Source organism: Sturnira hondurensis, unplaced genomic scaffold (assembly GCF_014824575.4).
Source record: "Sturnira hondurensis isolate 20B ecotype Veracruz unplaced genomic scaffold, ASM1482457v3 Scaffold0010173, whole genome shotgun sequence".
NCBI classification, from domain to species: domain Eukaryota; kingdom Metazoa; phylum Chordata; class Mammalia; order Chiroptera; family Phyllostomidae; genus Sturnira; species Sturnira hondurensis.
The window spans coordinates 594,691-615,950 of record NW_028082804.1 but is presented as its reverse complement, the minus strand read 5'-3'; the positions used below and the strand labels follow the sequence as shown (position 1 = coordinate 615,950).

General features: G+C 41.9%; 1 protein-coding gene across 5 annotated transcripts in view; it reads left to right on the top strand.

The window, feature by feature from the left end:
* PEX5L (peroxisomal biogenesis factor 5 like) overlaps positions 1-21,260 on the top strand; it is a 215,772-nt gene that overhangs the window by 161,967 nt on the left and 32,545 nt on the right. For all 5 annotated transcript variants that reach the window (XM_037058792.1, XM_037058795.1, XM_037058794.1 and 2 more), the window contains one exon: positions 7,677-7,772. In XM_037058792.1, coding sequence (XP_036914687.1) covers positions 7,677-7,772 — 96 coding nt within the window. The remainder of the gene's footprint in view (positions 1-7,676; positions 7,773-21,260) is intronic.

Here is a 21,260-nt window from a genome sequence, read left to right as displayed (position 1 = left end):
GCAGTCCCGCGGCTACGCAGAGCCGCCAAAATGGAAGTCGCGCCTGGCTTACAGACTGTTGGGTTTTTATAAGAGCAGGCAAGCAAGCTGGGGATACAGAAGCAGATGTAGCGGTTAGCTATTGGCTCGATTGAACAAAGGCAGAGGTTTTGATTGGTGGGGGCTCTTGTTGGCGGGCAAACCTGAGTGGTGAGCAACTGTCATTAACGCCTTAAGATTAAGCAGGCTCTTTATCTCCATTCCGCAGTTCCTCTAACCTTCCTTGGTGCCTTAGGTTATTAGGGCAGTCTGGCACCTCTAACCTTCCTTGGCGCCTTAGGTTATTAGGGCAGTCTGGCAGCTCTTACAATTTCCATCCATGCCCCGTGGAACAGGGTGCTTATTACGCATCGGGAGACTGACTGCCACGTTGAAACAAATTTCAAAGAAGGAATGAATAATTATAGTATTAGCGGTAATGCTAACACCAAGAGCTACCGTTCGGGAGCGTGCCCACTGAGGATTAGGCGCTTGACTCCGTGCCTTACATATGTTATATCTAACACTGAAATACTCCTGTGAACTATTATTGGCCTCACTTTAAAGATCCTTTAAAGGGTCTCAGCGAAGTGAAACGCCTTTTCCTGGGCAACCAGCTCACCCCTGGCGGCAGCAGGGTGGGGATCAGACCACCCTGAGAGTCGCTACAGTGTGACTTACTCGTCTATAAGCAGCTATCGCCTGTGGTTACCACTGCGGAGAAAGCCAAAGTCAGTCTCAATCTTTTCATTCACTCAAACGCTTTACAAGGGTACAGCCTGGATCTAAAGCCCCAAAGGTCTCTGAAGAAATGTGTCTACATTCATACACTCTACAATTTACTTAAGAACAAGGGGTCGAATGAAGTAAGCCAGAAAAATTCTCTTGAGCTTACTAGATAAGATATTGAAACTAAAAAAGAGAAATATATGATTCGAGGCAAAGTATAGGGATAATTATGACAATAGCAAATATTATTAAATGCTATGATAAGGCCTGCTGATATAAATACCTATTTGATCCTGACAAATGACTCCATGAGTTAATTTATTACCCTCACTTGACAGATGGGGAAAGAAAGCACAGTGAGATTTAGAAAACTCTGCAAGCATCCACAACTAGTAAGTGGCAGAAACTGGCTGTCTAAACCAGTAGCACCCCTCATGCACTTCACCCTGGGCGAGAAAGGGCGGACGTTACTGCCCCCAGAACTCTGCTGGAAAGCAGCACAACTAACATCCAGAACAAAGAACCCTGGGAAGCTTAATGAATTGTAAATGTAGCATGAAATGTATTTTCCTCCTCTGGGCTCATTCTAAATGTGTCTTTTTTAAAGGCAAAATAATAACTTTTATTAGAGAAACGTTTCTTAATAAAAGCGTTAGAAATTTAGACTTGACTAATGTAATTGGTGCTGTTTCATGAAGTGGAATCCTTGGGACAATTTAAAGTAGAACTAGGACGTTTGTTTCACGAGCTGGGGGAGACTTGGCTCTGCGTGGAGCTGGAGGAGGGGGAAGATCAGCTGGGGTCCTGGTTGCCGTGGAGACCCAGGATGCAGTATCTTATTATTCCAATGACTGCTGCTCTCCTGCTGGTTGTCTGATTTCATCCTACCACTGACCCAACAGTGTGCCTTTAAGCAAAAACAATATGCTTCAGAAAATTTGTATGAGATTCCCAATATTGTCCTCCAAAACTACTGAAAATGCACTGTGCCCTGACCAGTGTAGTCCAGTCAGGTGGGCTTCGTCCCACAGAGAGAAAGGTCGCCAGTTCGATTCCTGGTCAGGGCTCTTGTCTGAGCTTCGGGCCTGAGAAGCAGCCAAGAGATGTTTCTCTTGAACACCAACGTTTCTCTCCCTCTCTTTCTCCCTTCTTCTCCCTCTCTCTAAAATTAAGTTAATAAAATCTTTTTTAAAAAATAAAATAAAACAAAATGCGCTGTGACAGTTCTCTGTGTAGATGAACCATAATGACTCCATTGAGAGAGTTACTTCTTTGTAAAGAATGTAACCCTCCATTTTTTAAAAATACTGTGTGTTTATTTATCAAGATTTCCCTTAACTAAGTAAATTCACAATCTTTTCATTTTAATTCCAGCCTATGGTTACATTAGGAAAATTTCATGAACTTGAGATTTAATCATCTGAAATACTGTCATTTGAATGGCAAAGGGTAGACTGACTAACTACTTTTAATAAAAAACAGAAGATGCTTTTACTATTAGAAGGAGATTGCTCTTAAATATATGATCACTTTACATAGATAAAAAGATGAAGGTAGTATAAACACTCAAAACTGACATGCAAACTATACAGTAAACAACTTCGGCTCCCCAAAACTTGTCACTGCTCCACCGTCACTCAGAGAGCTCACAGGGAAATCAAGGAAACGTTTTCTTCTCTTTCAGGCCAACTTAAATAATCCTAGGCCCTACAGGGGAGGAGCTGTTTGCAAACCTTGTTTAAAAAGCATATTTCAGAATCGAAGGAAATGGAAGTTCACAATGAGAAGAATTCTTACATTAGCTCATTTCTTATCAAGATGGAGCAAAGGGAAGACAAAGTATAGTGTCTTCCACACAGGGTTTTGAATACACTAATCAGAGTGGCAAGAGATTGTAATAAATCACATGATCTCTGTATATTTAAGAATAATGTTTTTGAGTAATGTTTTAATTACAATCAAGCTACGTAATTAGTATGCCCTGGAGTTCAATGTTTAAAGAAATCATGCAATCTGAAAAATTAGAAAACATTGGAAAAACTGAAGAGAAACGCAGAAAGTAACGATGTAAAATTAGCTGTTTCCGCAAATGAATTGAGAGAGTGACGAGGCAAAAGAAAAAATTCCAGCTTCTGCTGGAGACCGATGGCTCAAGCGTTTCTTTCTCCAGTCTGCACACGGGAAGGGAGCTCCAGGACAGGCTCTTCGCCCGTCCAGTTGGGCTCCACGAAAATGCACGAAGAGCAGCAGCCAGGTTCTCCGATACTTAGTCCCGATCTTGCAACTCCCCGATTTTGCTGGTTTGCCACTGCAAGGGATTCCTTCTGCACAGTTACAATTCCATCGGGATGGCCCTCTCCCCAAACATAACAATATGAACTTTCAGATGTAAGTGCAGATATGTTGTCTAAGTTTTTTAACTAGTGGTGCAAAGGAAATGCATTTCATAGCTGTCATATTACACACTTCATGTGTATAATGTGAAATAGTTCTAATATATTCTTTGACATGCTTACAGTAATCTTGGAAATTAATACCCTCATGTCTCAGATGAGTAATGCATCTTAGAGAGCAGAATAACTCTCCCAAGGTGACACTGCTGAGGAGGAGGGGAGCCAGCATTCGATTCACACCCATCAGCTTGGAAAGCCCTTGTTCTTAACCACCCCCCGCCTTGAATCAGCCCCATCAGGCTTATCCACCTGAGAAAACTCCCAGACCATCTGTTTCCATTCTCATTGCAAACCTGATTGCTACACGTATAGGGTTGATATGAGTTAAGTGATTCTAAAGAATAGTTATCACTCTCTTCCAGAAACGTTTTAAGATAAATTAGAATTGTCATCTGATCTGAAGCTACCAAGTTCATTCTCAAACTCTTAGAAATGTGGATGGCTTCCATTTTATGCCACTTCGATTCAACAACTGTGATTGAGTGTCTACTATTCATAGAGCCATAGTGAGGTCGTGAAAAAGTTAGAAAGAGGGATTTGACTGGAGGAAGTATCAAGAACTTTCTGTCTCTTAGAAACAGATAGTACACTATAAATATAGTTTTGCCTGTTGGAAGATGGTACGGGAGCCACATACACGTTCCCTTGTCCCTCCTGGACATACACAGCAAGCTGCCAATGAGGAGGGAAGCAAGCAAAGTCAGAAGGAAGGAAATAAGGAAAGAAAGGCAAGGGCAGGCAGGAGGGTGAGGAGGACGGGAAGAAAGCTGAAAGACCGTTTTTGGCCTAGTAGGAAATCTGTACATAGAAAGTACTCAACAAATACTTGTTGAAGTAAAAAATTAGAGCACACTAACAAAAAAGAAGAAACGATACACACTTGTCAAGTTTAATAATTTGTAAGTAGTGATTAATGGTAAAAGAGTACAAAAATAAAAAGAAAAAATTTAATTCTTGCCCTGGCTGGCATAGCTCAGTGGATTGAGCACGGGCCTGCAAACCAGAGGATCAAGGTTCAGTTCCCAGTCAGGGCACATGCCTGGGTTGCAGGCCAGTTCCCAGCAGGGGTCTCATGAGAGGGAACCATACATTGATATTTCTCTCCCTTTCTCATTCCCTTCCCCTCTAAAGATAAATAAATAAAATCTTTAAAAAAAAGAAAGAGAAAATTTAATTCTTGATCATTTTGAAGCTAATTTCAAATGTACCTTTGAGTTATTCATGATAATAGACTGTCCGTCTCTTTTCGACATCAGCAATGATTCGCCTTGATGCTCTACAACACAGAATCTCATAGCTGGATGGAGATGAGAACCATATGCGCCCTCCTTACACAAAGCTCAGAATTTGCTCTTTACACTTAAGGTGGAGCTTATTCGTGAGCTTTCAATGATACATGTCTGCTGACTGAGCAAGCAAAAAAAAATCTGAGCATCTCACTGAAGCAAGTGTTTAAATTATCTGTAGTATAATAAGAATCCAACCAGTCTTCAGTAACCACTGGACAAAAGTGCTGGGGGCACAGATATTTTTAAGGTATTTCTAAAGCCACACCTGATAAGTTTGAACCAGAAAGATGAAAACAAAGGCCAAGTTTTATTGAGTACTTAGTATGTACTTGGCATTTTTGTGTGTATGTTTACACAAATCATTGTTCTCAGTTCTTGTATTGATTCTGTAAATGGATGCAAACTGTGCAGACTGAGGATTACAGAGCTGAAGTTGTTTGTCCCAGGTCCCCAGTAAACAAGTCTGGCCCCAGGCAGTCTGACTCCAGAGGTTATGTTTTTCATGACTTTGTTATATTGTCACCTCAGGTCTGCTAGTTGTTACATTTTTCTCTTCTGCAGTTATGCAGATCCCTTTCCCCCCTTCCATTTCTTTTGAAAAGATGCTGAGCTTTCTAAAAAGTGTTCTGGTGGGAGATCTTTGGCAGTAACATAAAAGCAATGCAGGAGAAGCAATAAATGACTGGCATAGAGACGGGCCGACAAAGTTATCCCAGCACCACCGCAGCCACCAATATGGCCAGTTGCAAATCGTAATTTTGATCACATTCACAATTTTGAATAAGGGACATAAAACATAATAGTCTTTTTAAAGAGTCAATATCTTTCTTCTTTCCCTTCATCTAGCACTTATAATTCAGAACAATCAAAGCTGAAGGAACTAATCTTTCTTCTTTGGAGAGTGCAAGACCCGAAAATCCAATTAGCTTAGACCAATTAAAATGCTGTTTTTAATGCTAAGGCGCTTCCAGAAGGTTGCTGTAAACATGGAGCATTTTTTTCAAAACCACACAAAGAAGAAATGTCTCAGAGTACATTTACGAACTCCCGAGTTCCACCAGCCCAGGCGCCATGTCGGTACCGAGACCCGAAGTTCTCCTAGTGCGGTCCCTCCACTGGCCTCATCAGCATCACCTGCGAACTTGTTAGAAAGGCAGATTCTGGGGCTTCACCCCACCTACCAAACCAGAAACCCTAGGGGTGGACCCAGTAACCTGCATTTGAGTCAGACCTCAAGGGGATCCTGATGCCCGCTAACACTTGAGAACTACTGATACAGGGCACTACTATGCCACCAGAACAGCTACAACCCAAATGAATGGGTGTCACGGTCTTGTTTGCCATTCCTCTAGGTAAACCCTAAGCCACAGTTGCCGTTTACAAGCGCTAATTACACAGGCTTTCCCGTATCACGGGTTTGCCCGTAATCTTTAGTTGCACACGAATCTCAACTTGAAAACTGCGTTTTTTATATTCAGTATTTACCTGTATTTTATAATGTTCATCTCATGCTTCTCTGGGCAAAATATATGGCTTTCAAATGTGAGGTAGATGACACTTGTTTAGTAATAATCCAAAGCCTTTTTAACGACATGGAAAATACTATTTACCTGAGTAGCAATTGTACTAGCAAAATATAATTTCATTTGCAAGCTAAGATTCTATTTATACTTGCTGTTTTAGGTGGTAAAGAGAATGTGAACTGTTAAGCCTAGAATCCTGAGAGAGAGATTTTCCTCTTCTCCCTTTGTCTCCTGTGATTCCTAATCCACTCGGGTCATGAAACCTTGATGAAGGGAAGCTGGTGGCAGTAATGGAGTCCTGTGAGGTCAGGCTTCACGGGAAAGACAGATTGCATTTCACTGGTGAAAAGTGCCTGGGATAGAAGAAGACGGCTTGGCACAAAAATATCGGTGCTTTCTTTTTCTTCTCCTAATGCCATTCACAACTCACTCATGACATTATTACACAAATACACAAAGCTCATGTCTTGCCCTGCACCCACAGTTTAAAATTTACTTCTTTGTTTATTTCATTAAAGAAGGAACCAGCAGGATGACCTAAGAGTAGGTTCCAAAAGCAACAGATTAAGGGATGGAGACTCGTATAAACGGCTGGAAAAGAAAAATAAGTTTGCCAAGTTAGAGACAGGACTGTGTAACTCTCGACAAGAAAAAAATATTCTGTCACCTTTGGGGTTTACTTTTCTACCAGGCTATAGCCCCCTCACATTTACAAATTGGAAAGGTTGTACATCATCTGCACCTATATATTTGTTAATCAAACATTGTGACCCAAGAGTGTCAGATAAGGGCTGTAATGGAATGAATGGTAGCCAGCAAAAAGATATGTCCACACCCTAACCCCCAGAACCTGTGACAGTTCATTACACTTGTATGTTTGGGTCCCGTTCCCTCCCCGCCTCCATTGTCTGTGGGCCTCCCATGGGCCTACAAAGGAAATGGGCTAGAGGTGCACCTCTTATTTTCCACAATTAATTTTTCAAAAAGAAAGTATTCATTGTATGTCAAATTGAAAATTAACAACATATTTAAAAATTCCAGCAGACTCTTTGCTAAGCCCATTGATTGAGAGCAGCTAGCCATTACCAGCCCTGATTTCATCTACGTGACTGTTATTTAACAGAGCGCGATGTCCTCGGGAAATGGGACATAAGGCAGAGGTGCACCAACAGAGGGAAGGCAAAGGAAAGACAATCCCGCGTGCAGACCTGCCTCACACTCACCGAGAAAGACGTTGCCACCACCGTTCATCTCTACAGCTTCCCCAGTTTTACCTGAGGCTGGTCCTTCTAACAAGCCGAAAGCTTGAATATCAGCTTCCAGGTCTAGCCTTCTAATGGAGATTCTCCATTCCAGCTGCCTGTTAGAATCATATGGGAGACTTACTAAAATATTAAAGCCTAGCACCAAGGCTAACTAAAGTACAATCTTTGGTGTCAACGTGACCAGGGCTGAGCCCCTGTGACATGAGTCATGCTTGTGTGTGCCCACACATTTTGGCGCCGTGCCAGTTTGGGCAATATCATGCTTGCAAAGTACTCCAGAAATGACATCAGTTGCGAGTGCTGCTTAAACTCTAGGGGGATGTGGGAAAAGGAAGAATGATTGTACTTTTGTGCTTTGGGATTCCAATATTGTAACACCATGGGTCTGCTTTATTTCAGGCTCGACTGACCAAAGAGCAGCGCTGGGGAAGTGCACTGCTCTCCAGAAACCACTCCCTAGAAGAGGAGTTTGAAAGGGCAAAAGCAGCAGTGGAGGTAACTTTTCTGAAACTCTTTTTGTGTCATGTTTCTGAGACGGGCATTTAAAAAATACAATCTCGGCAGGAAACACATGAAATGAGTCTTACTTTACAGACATGAAACAACCACGGCTATGACTGTTAGAATGAGACCCATTACCAGAGAACTTTTGACTTCCTACCCGCAGTGACTAACAGATGTCCCTCTTATGCCGAGTCTGCGGTGGATTTGCAGTGACCGTCTGGAGAATGCTGAGGCTCATCTGGGTTCTATGATGCTCCTATGCTATGCCTCCTCGCTGTGTCTCCATGAGGCCAAGATCCACACCTGACATTTTTAGCTGTCTGGCATATCCACAAGGCCTGAAACATAGAAGGTCTTGCTGCCCCAGAAATATTGTACGTTCTCCTAACCGAGAAGGCATGGCTGAAAGATTCCAGCCAATGGAGGGCCTATCTTGATTCAAACTATAATTTTTTGGCTGTTAAGAGTATCCAAAACAAATGGTAAGATTTCAGGCTTTTTATATCCAAGTAATATTCCATTGTATATATACATACCACATCTTCTTTATTCAATTGTCTATTGATGGACACTTAGGTTGCGTCCATATCTTGTCTATTGTAAATAATGTTGCAGTAAACCTAGGAATGCATATCTTTTCTAATCTAAAAAACAAAATTAATGAACAAAAAACCAAATTGACAGATACAGAGAACAAACTGATGGTTTTCAGGTGGCAGGGGGTTGGAGGGGTAGACGGAAAGGTGAAGGAATTAAGAAATACAATTGGGTAGTTACAAAATGGTCATGGGAGTGTAAAGTGCAGATAGGGAATGTAATTCATAATATTCATAATAACCATGAACAGTGCCAGGTGGGTCCTGGAATTATGGAGGGATCACCTCGTGAGGTATATAAATGTCTAACCTCTATACTGTACACCTGAAACTAATATAACATTGAATGTCACCTGTAATTGAAAAATAAAAATAAAAAAGAATACTCCAATGACAGGGTTGATAAATCAAATGAGAGACTTAATTTGAACAATAATTTTCTTATTTAGCCTTTTAATGAGCAAGAAGGAGAAGGAGGAAGAGGAAGGAAGGAAGAAAGAGGGGAAACCAAACAAGGCACTCTTTGCTGTTTTTTTATCCACTTTCTTTCTGGTCAGAATCACAAAGAGTGCTTCAGAGACGCCATCTGTGGGACCCGCCCCAGCTTTGCCGCTTCACTGTCTGAGAGTGGAGCTTCCCCGAACCCAAGTAGGAACTGGTCACAATCTCCATTTCTATTGCTGATAGGAAATCTTGAAGATTTAAAGTGTTCCTGTAATACGGTTCATTTATGTAGCTGTCTTGTTGCTGAAATTTGAGTGAAACTGTTACACTAAGAGCAGTCTTTCAGTAACTCCATGCTTGAAATACAATTAAATCATATTTTCAGTTTCATAGTAAAAGGATTCTTTGTATTCTAGGAAATAATTCCAGCCATAATTTCACATCATTGTTCAGAAACCCAGTAAGAGAACACTTTTATCTCATCATAATACATTCTACCCAAATTTCTTTTTTAATTTTAACCTTTTTTATTTTAAAAAATTAATCCATATTTAGAGCTCTTGAATATGATCAACTTATATATTTGATTGAGACCACACTGCCCAACTGCATGGAGCCCATAGCTTAATTTATCTTAAATGTAGATTTTTTTTCAGACTTAAGAGCTAATTTAAATTTACCTTTTGATCTCCTACTGCATAGAGTGCACTGAATTAGCACTAAAGAGAAAATTATTTGAAATCATAACATCTTGGATCAGTGCAGACAGTTTATCTGGTCCTATTTATAATGAGAAAGACAAATAAGTTCACACTTCAAAGTAACATACCAACAAGACAAAACTCATCCATCTATGTATCTATCTCTGTCTCTGTGTTATATGTAGATATAGATGTAGATTGATATACAGATACATACTCACAAAATCATTTCATCTTGGTTTTGGTAGACACCTTAGAATTCATGTATCCCAACCAGGCACACAAACCAATTTTTTTTCTCTTCAACCGTACTTGGCAAGTTATTTATTCCAAAATACCCTGTTTCTACTTTAACACCTCTAATTAGGGACAACTCACTTCTGTTCAGGAAAACCTATTTTAGTTTCCAACAGTCTTAACTATTAAAAAGCCCTTCCCAGTACTATGCTGAAATTGGCCTACCAGCAACTTCCGGTTTTGCTTCATCTTGGTTTTGCCCTCTGTGGAGCAAGGCCGAATCAAGTGGGTCCCTTCTTTACAGTGATGCCCACCCCACCCCTTGAAGGCTTATCTTCTCCTGTCTTCTCTTTGTCTCTCCTCAGTTGTTATTTCAAAATCCTAGGAGACTGTAAGTTACTTCAGGTAGTCATTCATTCGACAGACATTACTGGCTGTCTATATGTGCAGGCTGCTGAACTAGGTACTAGAGGTAATGAGCCAGCCTTAATTAGCTGTGTAGCAGTAACGTGGACCCGAGGACCAATTTGGACAAATCACTTGTTCCATCTACTTTTGTTTTCTTATCTGTAAGGTGAGGAGATTGGGCTTCTAAGAGACTAAAATCCTATAAATAGTAAGTACAAAATTTCAGCAAATCAGAAAATTGTAAGCAAATTTGCTTGGCTGGAAGCCTAGAACTGAGAAGCTTCCCTAACGAATAAGGGAGGATGTTTGCTGATCAGAAGGTGAGAACAGGTGTGAACAAAAAGGTGAGGGATGGGGAGTGTTTCACTAAGCTAATGGTACATCAGACCACAAAACCACAATTGGAATAATAATTGGAATAATAATTTATATACTGACAGTTTTAAAATAGGATCCCAACTTTGTAAAACGAAAATAGCGTAACACCTAACATGTTCAAGTGTGTGCGGTGAGCGAGGCACTAAATCGGGAGCGTTGCGTGGATCCTCGTCCACCCCTCGCAGTCCTATGAGGAGCATGGTGCTACCGCTCTCACTTTGCAGGTGAGAGACAGAAGCTTGACCAGACTGCAGCTACGCGTCATGGTATAATCAATCAAGATAGACTGACAAATGAACAACCCTAATTTAGCAAGCTACAAAGTCATGATTTTTACCCGGACCCTGAATCACCACACTATACAGTAAAGGATAAAGAGAGTGTGTGTTGAAACGGATGGCTGGATTTGGGATATTTTATTTCGTCTCTTAGTTTATCTGTATTTTCCAAATGTTCCATCATAAATATGTGTTATGTTGGTAATCGAGGGAAAAGTGGTAAGTTATAGACATTACAGAAGGATGCAAGATTCTTAAAAGAACTAAAAGTGCCCTTCATTTCTAGACAGAAAGAAGTCAGTCAGTCTACCGCAGACTGACTTCAGCATACAGACAGTTCTTAACAATAGTTGAGACCAAGATGAAAATCATTTTCTAAGCTAAATTTTTCCAAAGTCTCCATTTTATATTTTATGTCATCTGATTTTGATATCCTTTCTATTTCACGGTCTATTTCCATTCTTAAGTGCTAACTTTTTAATTTTATTTATTGTTTTTTTGGTCACCATCCTGCCTAATGACCCAGCAGCTGGCCCCCTGTCCAGCTCCTGCTCCGCAGTCCCCTCCTGAGCCCCAGGGCACTGACTCCCTCCTCCTCTCCTCGCACAGCAACCCGCTGCCCATCGACTCTGTCCTCCACGCAGAGGAAACTCTCCCCCCTCATCCTCACATGGCCGGATCCTTCTCCTCCTGGAGTTCTAGCTCCAGTATCAGGGCCTCAGGAAAACCTGACCTTGACCACCTTGTTGCTAGCACAGCACCTGGAGCTTTGTTTTTCTTCCTCCTATTTCTCAATGGTTTGTTGTGATTTATTTGTCCATTTGTTGTCTTTCTGCTTTAAAATGTACCTCCTGTGAGAAAGGGGCCCTTCTCTCTTATTTACCACTGTACCTCAATATCTAGGACAATGTCTGGTACCTAGTAAATATTCAGTACATACTTGTTGAATTAATGGATAGATAACTGACTGTTAGTCACCTAATGTAGGCAATTTGTTCTATCATTGCATAGATACCATTGCGTGTAAAGTGCCATATCACCTCTTAATAAAATTTAGGACCTGCATTTTCATACTAATATAAACAAGCAGTTCTGTCTATGGCATTCAAGTTCCTGCCAGGGACTGTGCTGAAGCGTCATCCCCTGGGTTTGTCTTGGTCTCAATGTCAGTCAGTGAGACACACGTGTAAGAATGAAGGAAGCACAAACCAATTTTATGTGGAGCAACACTGGGCACATCTTGTTTCCTGCATGGTACAAACTAGTTTTTACTTATACTAAGTAGCACCTGGCAACATATAATGCAACTAATGTTTGAGCTAAAATGTCCTAAAATGCAGGATCTTCTACTGTAGAAAAGTCGGCTAATGCACATGCATATTTATTGCACATCATAAATGACCTTGGAACGATTCTGTGCAAAGGCTGACATGGCTCAAGCTCAAGGTGATCTCGTGAGGCCTTGTATGGGCGAGACTTTTTGCCTCCATAGGCTTCTTGCCTTCACTGAAAAAAAAAATCACTGTGAATTTATCTCTGCTCAAAATTTTGTAATTTTAGGACAAAGAACTAAAAAATCCTATTTGGACCTTTTTTTTAAAAGCATCTTCCCTCAGTAAGAATGGAGAAGAGCTTCCTCCCAGATTTTCTCCCCAGCCAGCAGCCTAAATGCACTGTCAGCAACAGCAGGTCCCTAGGAAGGAGCACAGGGAGGAACAGAAGTGGAAAGCAGGGAAGGAGCCTGAGGAGCTCAGTGAAGCCTGAAGCTGCCTCCAGGAAGGGAGATCCCTAGAGAGAACTGTGCGGCATCTGCAGAGGAGGAAGGGCACAAGGGCAGCCAGCAAGCCTGTGATTACACACCAGAAATACTGCCTTAGAAGAGAGGGGAAGGGCCAGTCCGCACCTAGAATTATGTTGAGCTAGTTAGTTTCACCAGGTGCCTCTGCCTTCAAATTCATCAGACATGTTTCAGCTTCTTCTATGGGCCAGGCACTGTGCTGGGTGCTACAAATAGAAAATTGAATAAGATTGTCTCTGCCCTTAAAGAGTTAGAAGAACTGCAGGTATGAGCAGCTCAGGAGATCGCTCAAGTATAGCTTATCACGTGGTATAGTTACAGGTTTACATTTCCATCTCCACACTGGACTCTGACCTCTTTCTTACAGGCAGGGCTGTGTCTCATTCTGCTTTGGATGCATCTCCACACTGCTTTCCACAGTGGCTGCACCAGTCTGCATTCCTACCACCAGGGCAAAAGGGTCTCCACATCCTCACCATCACTCGTTTATTGTTCATGTATTGACAATGGCCATCCTGACAGGTGTGAGGTGATATCTCACTGTGGTTTTAATTTGCATTTCTCTGATGATTGGTGATATTGAGCCTCTTTTCCTAAGTCAGTTGGCCATTTGTATGTCCTCCTTGGAAAAGTGTTTGTTCAGATCACTTGCCCATTTTTAATTGGATTGTTTGGGTTTTTTGGTGTTGAGTGTTGTAAGTTCTTTGTAAATTGTAGATATTAACACCTTATCAGATATATCAGCACATGAATTCCCCCAATCCATGGGTTCTTTTTTATTTTGTTGATGTTTTCCTTCGCTGTGCAGAAACTTTTCAATTTGTTGTTGCCCCATTTGTTTATTTTTCATTTTGTTTCCCTTGCCTGAGAAGATATATCTGATAAAATATTACTATGAGCAATATCTGAGATTTTACTGTCAGTGTTTTCTTCTAGGACATTTATGGTTTCAGGCCTAATGTTTAAGTCTTTAGTTCATTTTGAATTTATTATTGTGTGTGGTGTAAGAAGGTGGCCTGGTTTCATTTTTCTGCACATATCTGTCCAATTTTCCCAACACCATTTATTGAATAGACTATCTTTAGCCCATAGTACATGCTTGCTTCCTCTGTGGAATATTAACTGCCTATAAAGTTATGGATTTATTTCTGGGCTCTCTATTTCTGTTCTCTATTCTTCTCTATTCAAAACACTATTAACCAAGTGTTTTGAACTCTGCAGCTGATAGAGTTCAAATGTTCAGTTGATTTGTGTGTCTGTTTTTATGCCAGTGCTGTGCTGTTTTGATTACTATGTCCTAATAGTATAGTTTGAAAACAGGTAGCGTGATTCCCCCAGCTTTGTTCTTCTTTCTCAGGATTGCTGTTATGTGAGGTCTTTTGTGGTTCTGTATAAATTTCTGAAATATTTGTTCTGGTTCTGTGAAATATGACATTGAAATCTTGATAGGAATTGCATTGAATCTATAGATTGCTTTGGGAGGCATAGAGATTAACAGTGACCATCAGATTTAAGAGTCACCTCATAAATTAGGCTTTAGATTTAACCGGTCAGGTGGCAATAATACAATTTTGTCTTCAAAATTGAAATTTTGAGCCATGTCAGCCTTTGCACAGCCTTTGGAATTGAATTATTTTTTTATTAATGAGGTTTAATTTTTTGGATTTACCAAATCACAGTGATTATTTGGATCAATAATAAAGCTATACCCCATTCAAAATAATAGTTTTGCACCCTTCAGATTGATTGGGATGGGTCAGAACACACACACCTGTACACACATACACACACATCATCATAGACCACTGTGAATTTAGGTAGAGGTCTTGACTTACCCAGGCAAGGATCTCTGGTATAATGGAAGTGAAGGGGCCACGTGAGTGAAATCAGCGCAGCTTCTCAGTGCAGCGCCCCCCCGAGTCCCTATTATGTATGTGCAGCTGTTGACACCAAGTCCCCAAGGCAGGCCTTTCCCACTTGGGCCTTGCATCGTTACTCAGGGCTTAATATAGTCCATCCTGAACCTACTTGGTTCTCAGGCTACATGCAGACATCAGGAAAGACGAGGCCTCGTGCTGAGTGCCCACCGCAGAAGAGGGAGAAAAAGGGCAGAGGTGTGGCCCGGTGTCCCCAAGCACCATCTGCACCTCTAGCTCCCTGGCTTTCCGAAAAGCCTGCCACCATTCTCAAAGGGAAAAGCCTGACCTTTACAAAAATTTATTTGGGGGCATGTTTTTATTTTTCTTCAAATACAGTTGCCTCCATTTCCCTGCCACCACTTTCCCAAATTTAAAAGTACACGTGGACTTTGAGAAAAGAGTAGAAGGAAATACAAGGGTTTTAATTTATATCTGGGTGGAGAGATTGAGAGATTGTTAATTTTCATTGGCAATTTCAATGTTTTTTAATTATTTATAATGAAAATATATTGCTTTCATAAACATGTGTATCAGATCAAGGTTAAGAGACCTGGGCCTGGTTGGTGTAGCTCAGTGGATTGAGCATGGGCCTGTGAAACAAAGGGTCGAGGTTCGATTCCCAGTCAGGGCACATGCCTGGGTTGCAAGCCAGATCCCCAGTAGGAGACACACAAAAGGCAACCACACATTGATGTCTTTCTCCTCTCTTTCTCCCTCCCTTCCCCACTCTCTAAAAATAAATAACTTAAATCTTTAAAAAACAAAAGGTTAAGAGACCTGGGCCCTCATTCACTTCTGCCACTCCCTGCTCTGGCAAGCTTGGGAACTTCCCTTTCCCTCTCGGGGCCTCAATTTTTTCATCTGTAACTTGAGATTGTTAGATTTTATGATGCAGACACCAGCCCACAGTGTCCGAGTCATTTTGGATGAAATGAGACATTCACATGGACTCCCGAGTCCAGTGGAGGAAAAGGGACAGCATGGCTTTTTCTCTCAAGGGGAGCAAAAGCCATGGTCCTTGCCATGACCGGCCTGTATTGGGTTTCTCAGCACATTACATGATGGTCCTCATTTACTATGCACAGGTTGCTTTAGGTGGTTACCTTTTACAGAAAACAAAGAAGCCAATGCCGCTAATCACACCACAGAAGAGGGATATTTGCAAATGAAAAGGCACAAGTGGTTAAACAGTTACCACAAGTCCTTGGAAGGTTTAGCATGGATTTTAGGAAGTTATTTTGCAGTAAATGTTTGCCGCAAATCAGGGTGAGGGAGTTTTTAGCAAAAAGCCAGACTCAAAGCAGCCTAGGCACATTGCAGGCCTGATTCCTCATGGGAGAACCTATCTGTGGGCATGGGTCCCGTGCATCTCCAAGTGGGAGCTGGGCCCATGCCATGCAGAACCATCTCCTACAGTTTTATCCATAGCACCCTAATGTGGCTGCCCATTGGAACTACCTACAGAGTTTCCAAAAATCCTGGTGCCTGAGTCCCACCTCCAGAGACTGTGGTTTCATTGGCCCTGGCCCTGGCCTGGGTCTTGAAATTTTGAAAACACTTCCCAGGTCATCCGATGTGCAGGCAAGTTTGGGAACCTCCTGCTTCAATGATTTTTAAGGCGGCCTCCTGCTGTGCCAGTCTGTGAGTGTGTGATTCTTCACTTTTGCCTAGGGCCATCCTTAAGTACCAGTTCTGTTTTTAGCAATTGCTAAGAAGGAGTATTCTAAATCTTTCCGAGGTGACCCATTTCAATGTCTTGCAATCATTTCAATCAGAGTACATTTTCTTTATGTCTAATCTAAATTCCCGCTGCAGCAATTTAAGCCCTGATATGAAAAGAGAACATCTAGTTATGATCAGCTCTGTTGCTGAATTCTTTGCATAGACTTACATCTCCAGCTTCAGTCACTTTTTTTAATCCCACCTGAATTCTCTCATTACCCAATCTTTACCTAATAAGTTCCTTGTCAAGGTTCCCACAGTGAAGTGAAAATGTGAGGTTTCTTACTACCATATTGCCCAAAATATATTTTCCAGTTTCTTCTAAAATCATTTCTAGATCTGTGTTCCTATGAAGTTCTTAAGAATAATATATTTTTAATCCTTTCATTTTTTATTGCTTTCCTTAGCCTTCTTTCCAGATTTCCTTTATTATTCTTTGGTGTTTTTCCCTTTTATTTGTATGTTTATTAAAGTTAACAAATTTCAACAAAACTAATTACAGGGGATATGTCACATGTCTGGGCTGATGCTCAAGGTTTAACAAAAATGACTGAAAAGACTGTGGCATTCACAAAATTATTATTTCCCACACTGAAAAATGGTGGTTTGACATTCTTTACAGTTGTGCCAGGGATTGGGATGGATGAATGACATGAACATGAGTCCTCTTTTTAAATCTTTCTTTAGTAAGTTCAGATTTTATCTATTAACACCCCAAGGCTAACTTTGTATATTTACAAACATTCCACCTGAACCTTTCTCACATCCTGCTCAGGCCCTTCCTGTGCAGACAGTCCTGGCTTCAGCACTCTGGCTGCAGAGCCCTGATGAAATCTGACCTGCGTGGAGGGGCTCGGTTCCACCTCGCAGCTGTCACATCTGCCTTGGCAGCAGTAGGCAGGAACGCAGCAGCTTTGAAAAGTTTTGCCTCGTCGCTAAGCCTGACATCGATGGAGCAGCATTGTGATCCAGTAAAATTATTCCAGTTCTTCAGTATTTTTACAGGATCTCTGGAATATTTTCAAAAGAACAGGAGCAATCCGCGTAAGCCCACTGAGCTAGGCTGACTGCTCAGGAGCCTTTGCGACCTGACTTGAACCATGCCGTGTGCTTTTATCTCCGCTACACCAGCGATATCTAAATTGCTTCTGTCATGAAGTGGTTATGTTCCCAAAGCCCTGTCAAAGGCGGCTTCTCTGTATAAAATACAGATGTGATACATACAGACAGAAGGCCTTTCCTGCTTCTGTTACCGAACAAAGGGTCCGAGGGGGGGGGCAATACTTGGCCCACCGAGGGATGCCAAAAACTGCTGCAGAAAATAGGGACCCCTCCCAAGGACGATACACTAAAATCTTAAGGTCCTTCTGTCCGCCGCCAATTGGAAACACATCTCTCAATGCCAGAGATTTGTGAAAAGGAAACAAAATGTTTATTTAATGCTATTCAGGCCTAATGCCTTCCTTGAAATATTAAAGTCTTTAAGGGTATACACCTACACACACACACACAGCGCTCCCTTCTCCCACTGTCCCAACTCCGGGTACCGTAAATCAGGAAAAGAGCACACGTCCGTTTTCAGGTCGCTGGCACGTGAGCCGTGTCGCCTGCCTGTCCAGGCAGGATCTCCAATTAATCCAAAGTCATGCGGCACCTTCCACTGGCAAGAGTTCTTTGTACCAAGTTCTAGTCAAAGTCTCTCCTGCTTTCCAGGCTACTCAGCCAAAGGGAGCACGCCAAAGCCGTGTGGGCCTCTTCTACCAAAGCCGCGTCTTTCTTCTTCACCTGGCCGCAGGGACCTCCACCCTGGCAAAGCTGCGCGGTCTTCCCTTTCACCTGGCCAAGAGGGGGTCTGCACTCTGCTGAAACTGCATGGCTCTCCCTCCTAATGGCTACAGGGGTCTACATCTTTCTAAATAGCGTGGCTCTCCCCCTCATCTGGCCAAGAGGGGGTCCTCACTCTGCTAAAGCCACATGGCTCTCTCGCAGGCACTCTCTCCGAGAAGCAGCCCCAGTTCCAGCCTGGTTAGCTCCCACTCTGCTAAAGCCACATGGCTCTCTCGCAGGCACTCTCTGAGAAGCAGCTCCCAATTCTAGCCTGGGTAGCCACTCTGCTAAAGCCACATGGCTCTCAAGCAGGTACTGTCTCGGAGAAGCAGCTCCCAATTCTAGCCTGGGTAGTCGCCACTCACTTCTCCCTGGCCCAAAACTTGGCCACAGCTATTTAACATATCTATGCAACCAGTTAAAGGTTATAGATATGTTAAATAACCATTCCAGAGGATAGCTGCAAAACTGTTGCTATGCAAAACAGCTCTCAATGGCCCTGCTCCATTCGTCCCTTCCCCCAACTGACACCTGGGGGGGGGGGTGGTGAGGACATCCTAATATTTCCTCCAATATTCCTGTACACTTTGAGTTCTGGACACCATTCTAAATCTTTTCTGGCCCCCCCCCCCTTAGCTGCACCCTGTATCACTTCGGGAAAAGAAGCACAAAGCAGAGCTCTCAGGTGTCGTGCCGCCTTATCCTGTGGGTTTGGGGATCTAAACAGAGACCTGCTCCTGGGGTTTTAGGTCAGTGCACGAGTGAAGAGGAACAACCTAAAGTTGATTAGGAAGTTAAATTGATCCTCATAAACCGAATCCTACAGTCATTTATTTGATTAAAATAACATTACTCTGGTTGCGTGGCTGTTACAGTCAGACCCAACACTACGTAAGAGAGAGAATGAAATGAGAGACTCCATCCCTGCCTTCAGGTGGGGGCAGGGATGAAAGATGAAGGTCAGAAAAACCCCTAACACAGCGTCATAGGTACCGTAGTAACAGCGAGCCCTTGGCCCCTGGAGTGCTGGCCCTTCCACTCGTCACTGTCTTCCTAACGTCACAGAGCCCCAGGACACAGCCCTTGCTCCTCACTCTCCTCCTACATTGTCCCTTCACCATCTCTTCCAGTTCTGTGAATTTGAAGGCTGACTATACCTTCATGGCTCTCAATCTGATTTCTCAAACATACTTCTCCCCAGAGATCCCAAGGGAATATCCAATTGCCTACTGATGCTGCCACTCGGGTTCTAGTATTCATTGTGCACCTGACACATCTAACACCTAACTCTTCGTTTTTCATCCCAAACCAGTCCCCACCCCAGTGCAATAATAGCACCACCATCCACTAAGACACAAAACCCTGCAAGATACCCTGTCTTCCTCTACAGCCTCACATCCAATCCAACAGAAGGTCCTACTGGAGTAACATCCAAACTAAAGGAATTCAACCAAATCTGTGGTCAACCCCATGCAAACCTTCCTCCACAGCAGCAACATCCCTCGCCCCAACCACAGCCACAGCCTCCTTCCTTGTCGCCAGGCTCCCAGCTTTGCCCCCTAGAGAATTCCAAGCTCTCTTCTCAAAGGGCACATAGATCCTATCACTTCCCTGCCAGTAATGGCAGTTGAAAGCTGTTAGTACTTCTCCATCACAAATAAGATGAAAAATAACGTCCTTTCTCATGGTCCATAAGACACGATCAGGCCCCTGTTATCATTCCCTCTTGTCCCTCCTTCCCACCCCAGTAAGACGTTCTAGCCCCATTGGCTTTTCTGCCCGTTCATCCCAAGCTTGTTTCCATCTCTGTATTCTCTGCCTTGAATACTCTTACCTGGGTTATTTAGGTCTTAGACCCCTTTAAGAGGTCTTCCTTAATCACCTTTTCTGAAAGAAGTCCTCCGTAATTGTGCTATATAATTATTTCTTTTTCTTTCCACAGAGTATAGTTTATCTACATAATTGTTTCTTAAAGTGCCAACAACTATTTGAAATTATAGTATTTACATATCCACATATTTTTTATACTTTTCATCTGCTCCCTCTAAACTGGAAACTCCATAACAACAGGGACTTTTTCTTATTTACTGTTCTTACACTAGAATGATAATCACAAAATTGTGAGTGCAAATGAAGGGAAAGTACAAAAGTCATGTGAGTTTAGATGACGTTGAGAAATAGAATTCAACCTTCTGCTGAATGCACCCAAATAAACCTGTTTTCTGCAGTATAGGACAATAGTGTTATTAGCACAATATCCTAATTTGACAATCTAGCACTCTTGTGGATGTTTCTGCCCTATTTTCTTTAGGAAAAGTTAACCAGTGGTAGTATTTATACCACAGGCTGAATCTAACCCTCTACCTTGTTTTATCTGGCAAAAGATTGATTGAAGGGTCTGTCCCACTTTTATTTTTAATGTAATCTTGAGCTAAAAAACACAACCAGTATTGTCACCATTTGGAAAACACTGCTTAATTACAGTTTATTCCGAGAAAAAAATACAAACGTCTAGGAACAATTAAGTTTTAATTACTCAAAAAACATTCATTTATGTCAAATACTTTCTAATCTACACCTGATTTTGTAAAAAAAAAATTAATAATCTTCTGGAAATTGAAACTTATCCTGAATCTTTATTTAGAGCCAAATCTTTCTGTTTCCTCCCCTCAAGGCCAAAGGAAGAAAAAAATTAGTAGTATCACAGCATCACATATGACCTGCCAGAATGAATCCCCCACCTTTTCTACCAAGAAGAGTAGATTTTCCCTTCTCAGAGAAAAAAACCCCTCCCTTCAACAAGATTATCAGATTCTAGATTTGCTGATCAGTTCATGGACTATGGTCACCATAGCAACCAAAAGCTTTACCAGCCTGTGTTGGAACCTTTTTTCTCCTTAATGCCTATCATTAGGAAGCAAGCTACATCAGAGCACTGAGGGGGTGGGAGAATAATACTTAAAATATAGAGAGTGTTTTCTTCTTAGTGAAAAGAATCAGTACATTGGTTAAATTATTTATGTTTCTTTTTAAATAATGCTTCATTTTCCAGTTACAACTGACATGCAATATTATATTAGTTTCAGGTGTACAGCCCAGTGATTAGACATTTATATAATTTATGAAGTGGTCACCCCAATAAATCTAGGACCCATGTGACACCATACATAG